Genomic DNA, 8,266 nt, shown 5'->3' with positions numbered 1-8,266 from the left:
GTTTCATAGAATAAGTGTACCTTTGCGTCGATGTTTTAACACTTTTAGCTTTCTTTTTCAAACACTGCTCCAAAACCCATCCTAAAGACCAATGATCCTCTTACATTTCGTTTGGTTAATTATTTAATACTTTTTCGGAAAGAAGGCGTTTACCGTGGAGCGATAGCTTTAACCACTTGGCTACCCCACAGCCCCCGTTCAACACATATCCACAAGCAACAGAACAGTACATCTTCAATCGTGCGTTTGCCAGCATCTACAACGTGTAATGTCAGATCTACTTGCGGCATCTTGATAGGAAATGTATCATTTTAAACCACGTACAAGCAATTACATTTCTGCAGGAAATACGGCATATCTCGGGAAGGCAGATTGGCCTCATTGTTGTCTGTCAGGAAGCCGCTATGAGTTTAGTTTTCCGTTGACCTCTTGACTTCCTGCCTATCATACACACGCAGTCACCAGAGTCTCCAACCGTCCACAACACGACTTACAGCTTCTTTGAACCTATATTCTATTTGTCAATATGGCGGGTAAGAGTTTTACTTGTTTGAGTGGCATTTTAGAAGTTGAGACGTACAATATGGAACAAGTTTTTATGGATAACAACTTCTTAATTTCGTGAGTGCGACGTTTCGATACAGATTCTTGTACCGTTGTCAAGCAAGCGGTGATACATGAAGTGGAGGAGCTGCATATTTATACTGTGTATAACAATGAAACAACATACATTGTAATTGACAAAGGAAACAACATATTGCCATATTGGTTAAGCAGTAAGCTGATGAAGCCAGTGAGTACCCAATCTATTGTATAAACATCGCACCCATTGTATAAACATCTCCTTCATTGTACCACTCCTGTATTTATACATCTCTGGCTTCCATTCACTATCCTCTGTGTACTCACTGGCTTCATCAGCTTACTGCTTTAACCAATTATGGCAATTATGTTGTTTCCTTTGTCAATTACAATGTATGTTGTTTCATTGTTATACACAGCATAAATCTGTATCGAAACGTGGCACTCACGAAATAAAGAAGTTGTTCAAAACTTGTTCCAAAGAGTTTTACTATAAAACAGCTGCTGGTCTTTCACGAAGAGTGACGAATTCATATTTGGTTTCTGAATTATCTTAGTTACTTGCACATGGGTAATGCATGCATCTCGTATTGATGGGAGTTGTACTGCATGCACTTCTGTTACCGTCATACAGTATACACACATGTATGCATTGAATGTTCATGACTCCGGAAATATATTCTACAATATATCATATGTGAGTGAGTTTAGTTTTCGATCGTATTTAAACTAAACTCACTCACTCACTCCGTCTGAAACGATTGTTGTTCAGACATATCCCCTTAACTCTCTAGTGCCCCGTGTGCATGTATCATGTATACAACATTTAACCTGTGTGATGACTATATGCTGCCTGACGATGTAAGGGTTGTCTCCCTTAGACTACCTTGGAGAATTCCATACTGCACTTTCGTGCAAGTGGAAGATTAGCTTTTCACACAGATCATACAAAATAGTCAGTGCCATGTTGACTGCTTGTACCCCTGCATTCGGATTTTCATTCGTACAGTTTACAGACGAAATACTATATTTTAAAAATTAAGATGAAACGCACGTTTTTTCCTATTCGTATATAAACGATGACATGTATAAACGTAAGAGAGCGAACCTGACCACGTCATTTCGTTAATCACGTGTAATGTGTGTGCGTGTGCCCAGATCGTCATGTATACAAGTGAAGTATTAAAGAAATGGTTGTAAGTAGTAGTAGTAGTGGTAGTAGTGTAGTTGTGTGTAATAGTTGTAGTTGTGTGGTAGCAGTAGCAGTAATGTATGTATGTATGTATGTATGTATGTGTGTGTGTATGTATGTGTGTGTGTGTGTATGTATGTATGTGTGTGTGTGTGTATGTATGTATGTATGTATGTATGTATGTATGTATGTATGTATGTATGTATGTATGTATGTATGTATGTATGTATGTATGTATGTGAGTGCGTGCTTGTTTGCGTGCATGCATGTATGGATGGATGGGATGTATGCGATGCGTGCGTGCGTGTGTCTGTGTTTGTGCACCCATACAGCGTGCCTATTTCACTCACTGTGTTGTGGTTGTATAGCTGCAGCTTACAGTTCCTGGCCCTGGGACCTGATTGACGCAAATAATGCAGTCTGCTGTTAAAGTTGCATAAACGCTGCATGGCTGGGTAATTTGCTCTTTCAAGGTTATTTTCAAAGAACAGTTTGAATAGGTAATGTTTCAACAGCTTGAATAGGCAATGTTTCAACAGTTTGAATAGGCAATGTTTCAACAGTTTGAATAGGCAATGTTTCAACAGTTTGAATAGGCAATGTTTCAACAGTTTGAATAGGCAATGTTTCAACAGTTTGAATAGGCAATGAACTCTATGTAGACAAACTAGAAGTGCTAACCCAACAGTATAGCCAGATATTTCAAATTGGACAGTTCCCAGATTTGTGAGTTTAGGGTCATATGTTAAATCTTGTATGAAGACTGACCCACACAACTATAAGGGATTGGTATATATAATTGGTAGTACACGTATATCTTTACATTATATCCTCCATGTATTCTAAGCTTACATCAGGTTTTAGCAACAGCTGCGAGCCCTACTTCTTCGTTCAGGTGTGAGGTCGGTATCTGGCAGTCTGCCGCTATTCATTATACATGTATTTATTAACAGGGTTATCGCAACTTTGGACGCATCTGGCGGAAAGGGCGTTCACCAGTCTAAGTAAACTTAGGCTCAGTATTATTTCGTTACACTGCTATACTGAGTCTAACAAAACCTTGTGGAAGGTCGCGTCAGGTAACCTTTTCAGTTGGGCAATCAGAACACAGCTTACCAAATTGCGAAAGTTGACATTCGCACATACCGTTTGAACTTTTACCTCGAAAAAGTTTTGTACCCGAACGATTCCGAATGCTATTTTCCGTACGATCGCTTCCGAGTGATGCACATGGTGCACGCCAAAACCGTGAGTAAACAGTCGCTGAAAATAGCGTTTTGTCAGTATTCAAGGATGTCAGATTGCGGAAATATTAGCTAATGATAACCATGTCAACAGAAACCCCAAAGCGTGTATTGTGCAGGTCATATATCTGTGTTTAATGAGGGTTTTCATTTGTTGTGAGATCAGTGCTGGCGACCGGGGAAGAGTAAATTCATTTTGTAAGTCCCGCCGAACCCTTAATAGTAGCCGTTGTCTGATTGTTTAAATCCGTTCTGTCTTCTCGCGTTTGATTGGACGGTCATAGGTCGCTCAAAGGTTACCTGACGCGACCTTCCACAAGGTTTTGTTATACTCAGTATAGCAGTGTAACGAATAATACTGAGCCTAAGTTTATTTAGACTGGGGCGTTCACATCTGTGGCAATAAAGTAAATGTGTTGCCTTGATGTTTGTGGATGACGTGTCAGGTGTTGCGGACACAGCTCTGGGTTTACGGAGGAGAATGAATGCTTTAGGGCTATTTTGTAAGCAAACAGGGATGGGGGTTTATCTCAGAAATAAATAAGGTCGTGATCTTTAGAAACTCTGGGCCCTACGTACCTATGAACAGTGACAAACACTCATTCACTGCTCGCTGCTACCAGAATTAACAGTATTCATGAAGGCAATCATGTTCTGTTCCAATTTTGGACATTTTTGGAAACATGATGTTTCCAATTTTGGACATTTTTGGAAATATGATATTTCCAAATTGGAAATTTTGGGAAATCACAATTTTTTTTCTTGTGCATGTTCTGACAATATTCTTCTGCTATTTCAGCTAAAGCAGTGTTTGAAAATATCACTGGTGAGTACTGCATGACTTCGAAAACGATTTTCTAATGATGACCACCATGAAAGTCTTCATATTGACATACTCCATGCAAAGGATTCAGTAATCCGGACACATGTTAATGCGGGCTATTTGTATTGCTTTCATTGTGTTATAGCACAATAAGTTGTGAAATATGATTAACTACTTACATAAAAAGCCTTTATATCTGGAAAGAGTCCCATGGTTTATATCTTAATTTACTCTTTGTCCCTTTAGATGCAACAAGGACGTTGATACAGTATCAAGACGCAAGGAAACATGTTTCGACGTATTATGAAAGATCAGCCCTAAAAATACTGAGAAGAACTGGATCTATATTCATCAAGGGAAAATCAGGCTCAGGAAAGTCCAACCTTGGTCTCAGGTTACTGGCGCATATCAACTCAGAAACTAAACGGACGCCTGTTGTAATCACATCTGCCTCTCAGTGGAATACCATTCCAAAGTCAGGAAAAGAAAACTATATTGTCATGTTGGATGATATATTTGGTTCCAGCAGTATGGTGCAAACACGTGTTGATGAATGGCTGGGAAAGTTCAATACCATGTGGCCATTCATAGAGACAGGAAGAATCTTCATAGTCTTAACATCAAGGCCTGAGATATATGACCAGTGTGCAAAACAACTAAACACAACCATACTTATGAGAAACATCAAATGTTTAACTCTGGACAAAGACGAGTTTAAGCTAAGAGAGAGTGAGAAGAAGAGATTTTTGAAGTTGTTTTGTGGGAAGTCTGGTTTCACCAAGGAAGACTTCCAGGAGATAGTAGAGAAAGCTGAGCCGCCCCTTGGGTTTCCACAATGTTGCAATTTCTTTGCCATCAGCAGACGAGCACAATCAAATGGCAAACATTTTTTCTTGAAACCGTATGAGTTTATCGCCCAAGAACTAGACATCTTGGAAGAGAGCGACCCTTTTGGGTACTTTGTGTTGCTGCTTGTGATGATTCATAACGGTCGATTGGGATCAAATGAGTTGGACTCCATCCGACCATCAGAGGACTTTCGTAAGGCAGTTCATGCTTTGAAAGACATTTACAAGCTGCCATGCATGCCATCACGCATCAACATAAGACAGAAAGCTGAATCACTAAGCGATGTCTATCTCATACATTGCAACAAAACTTTCCAGTTTTGTCATCAATCAATATTTGATGTTTTATTTCTGAAAGTGAGTCAAAAAGATCATTCAGTTTGTATGAAGATATGCCCAGCCCGTTTGTTGGTTGAACATGTGAGAGCACAAAAACAAGAACACCTTTCTTCAACCAGTGGTATGTTAGAGATCCCATTCGAGAGCTTTGGTTTATTAGCTGATAGAATCACTTCAATACTGTTGTCAGATGAGGATATTGAAGTACTTGACCATCAGTCATTACGAGAAACATGTTTCGTCCAGTTCTTGTTTCACAAATGGTGCAAAGATGTTGCTGTATCTAAACTGTTCAAGGCCACTTTCAAACACGTTTTGAAGGCAGAAGTGCCCAATCCTTGTAGAGAAGGTGAAATGATTTCATTGTTTGAATGTGATAGTATGCTGTCGTGCATGGCATTAAAGGGAAACACTGAACTTGTGAGCTTACTTATACCCGTTTCTGAACAATATTTGAATTCCTCAGTGCTTCAGCAGGTGCTTGCATGTGCCATATTTGGCTGCAAGCATCAGCTGTATGATATGCTAATGGCAATGGGAGTACAATTCAATGACGATTGTTTCCGAGCATTGTGTGCCATCCAAAAGAAAGATATGGATATAGCCAATCATGTTGTGTTTTCACCAGATGTGCAATATTTCAAGATGTCAGATTTTACCAACTTGTTCACAATTGCTTTTCTGAATCACAACCCGCAGATGGCAAAACTTCTTCTGAATCCCGACCCATTGCACTTGCCGATCTTTAGTGCATGTGTAAAAATGCTATTTCAGGTTTTGGAAGAGCTGTCTTATTCACAGAGCAGCATGTTTGAACTAAATGACTATAGAGATGAAGCATACACTACTGTCATTGAGGGGCTATTGAGGACGGGCTGCAAGATCGACCCAGAGTCCCTCCTACTTTGTGCAGCATGCCATGCAACAGCAACAGCCATGCGGTGTATATTCAAGGTATGCCCCCTCATTAACGTGAACAACATGCTTTGTGAAAACACTGCTCTTGAACTGGCGCTAGTTTATGGAGGAGCTGAATGTGTGTCATTACTTCTGAACCACGGTGCGGAAATATCTGTGACAGAAAAGAAATCATCAAAATCAAGTGTGTTACATATGGCAGCAAAGTCGAAAAGAAGTAGTAAACAGAAACTGGAAATGATGTTTGCAAAAATTGTGGCAGATCCAAAAACTACTGATGTTCACAACCAGGCAGGCACAGATATGCAACAAACAGCTATCGACATAAACGGCAAAGAGCGAACGAAAGACATTTCAATCCCCATGAGATTAGAACATTTAGTAAATAAAATAAATCTGTACAAACAGACACCACTTCACGTGGCAGCCGCTGCTGGAAACGCAGATTCAGTTGAATTCTTGATACGTGCTGGAGCTAGGATAAATGATCAAGGTGATTTTAACATGACCCCACTTCACATGGCCATGATGGTAGGTCATGCGGAGTGTATCACACACCTTATAGAAGCAAATGCATCTTTGGGAATTAGGGACGAGTTCCAAACTCTTCCTTTAGACATAACATTTGATAGCAGCATCAGTTCCTTGAAGGCAATTGTTTCAACTCTGAAAACAAGCTTAGAAAACAATAGAGAACTCAGTGGTCCCTTGCTCATAGCCGTTCAAAATAATGAACTAGACAAAGTAAAGCTGCTGTGCGGGAATGGAGCTGATGTGAATTCGAACTTTGCTGATGGAACTCTATTACATCACGCAGTTGAGACAAGTGATATCGACATGGTGATGTACCTATGTGAGGAGGGGGCAAGTGTTCATGCCACTGATATTGATGGGCATTCTGTTGTTCACAGGGCAGTCACGTCAGAAATTGAACCAGTGGAAAAACTGATGTATCTACTTGATGAGAGACATGCACCTGTTAATGTTGAAGACAGAAGCTATAAACAAACTGCCTTGTTTTCAGCGGTGTTATCAGGAGATGATGAAATTGTCGAACTTTTGATAGAACGACAGTTCAATCATATGCATACCAATATCCATGGCTATTCGGTTCTTCATGCACTCTGTCTTCAAACGAATTTCAATGAATCCGTTTTTAAAGTGTTGTTAACATTTGATCACCAATTTCTGAACATCCAGTCTAATGAAGGCAGTACTGCTCTTCACATACTTGCAACAAACGACAATGCATATGGCATGAAAATGTTACTGACGAGAGGCGCTGACCACTCTATTCAAGACGTTGGCGGTATGACCCCATTTCATGTTGCTGCGTTGTGGAGTGTTGATTGCCTACAGCTTCTGCTCCATTTTGAGGCAGACCCGCACATCAAGGACTCCAAACGTCGTACTGTACTCCACCATGCTGCAAAGGCAAGTAGCACCAGTAGCCTGGAACACCTCGTTACATCAAAACTAGATTTAAATTCGGTTGATGAAGATGGATGGACAGCACTTCACTCGGCTGCGGAATATGGACGCAGAGACAACATCAAACTACTGTTGGACAACGGGGCTGATCTGTACATTCAGGACAATCAAGGGAGAACAGCCCTCCATGTTGGGTGTGAAGAAGGGCATTGCCAAGCTGTCGATTTACTTCTACAGACAATGTCAAACCCGAACGTACTGGACGAAAGAATGAGATCGCCACTTCATTTCGCTGCAAGAAGGGGAAGTAGCGACAATGTGAAGCTCTTGCTAGACAAAGGAGCAAACCCTTTTGAGAAAGACCTGAAAGGGAGAATACCACTTCATCTAGCTGTCAAAACCAATGATAGTCAATGTGTAAAGTTGTTGATCGCTGCGAAATCGGATGTATGTGCTGCTGATAAAAATGGCGACTCTCCCTCTTCATCTTGTAACCAGAAGGACTCCCAGCTCCAGCTTTGAACTGCTTCTTGAAAACGGTGCCAGTTCCAACATTCAGAATAATGACGGAAACACGGCACTTCATCTTGCAGTTTCCAGGGGATTAAACAAATACGTGAAATGTCTTTTAGAAAACGGTTCAAATCCATGTGTACAGAACCACACAGAACAAACGCCATTACAGGTTGTTACTAAAAGGGGGAATCAGGACTGTGTCCGTCTTCTGTTACAATATGGCGCCAATGCCTCTGTGTGTGATACGTAAGGAAGAGGCCTTGATCACTTAGAACTGAAGTCTTTACAACTTACAAGTTAAGTGCTTAATAGACTCACTCACCTAATGAATACAGTATGCTTGTTTGTAGCATTGATGAAATTAACGAAAATG

The 8,266-nt window shown here is 40.5% G+C and overlaps 1 protein-coding gene across 1 annotated transcript; it reads left to right on the top strand.

The window, feature by feature from the left end:
• The first annotated feature begins 229 nt into the window (after nucleotides 1-229).
• On the top strand, nucleotides 230-7,899 carry LOC124274963 (alpha-latrocrustotoxin-Lt1a-like). Its single transcript, XM_046710337.1, has 3 exons — nucleotides 230-533; nucleotides 3,818-3,844; nucleotides 4,088-7,899. Exons 1-3 carry the CDS (start codon nucleotides 527-529, stop codon nucleotides 7,897-7,899), a joined length of 3,846 nt encoding a protein of 1,281 aa, XP_046566293.1. The 5' UTR covers nucleotides 230-526.
• Nucleotides 7,900-8,266: the final 367 nt, after the last annotated feature.

This window comes from Haliotis rubra, unplaced genomic scaffold (genome assembly GCF_003918875.1).
Source record: "Haliotis rubra isolate DU_JTF1 unplaced genomic scaffold, ASM391887v1 Scf197, whole genome shotgun sequence".
Classification (NCBI taxonomy): Eukaryota; Metazoa; Mollusca; class Gastropoda; order Lepetellida; family Haliotidae; genus Haliotis; species Haliotis rubra.
Note: the sequence above shows the minus strand (reverse complement) of the source record. Positions and strands in the feature narration are given on the sequence as shown.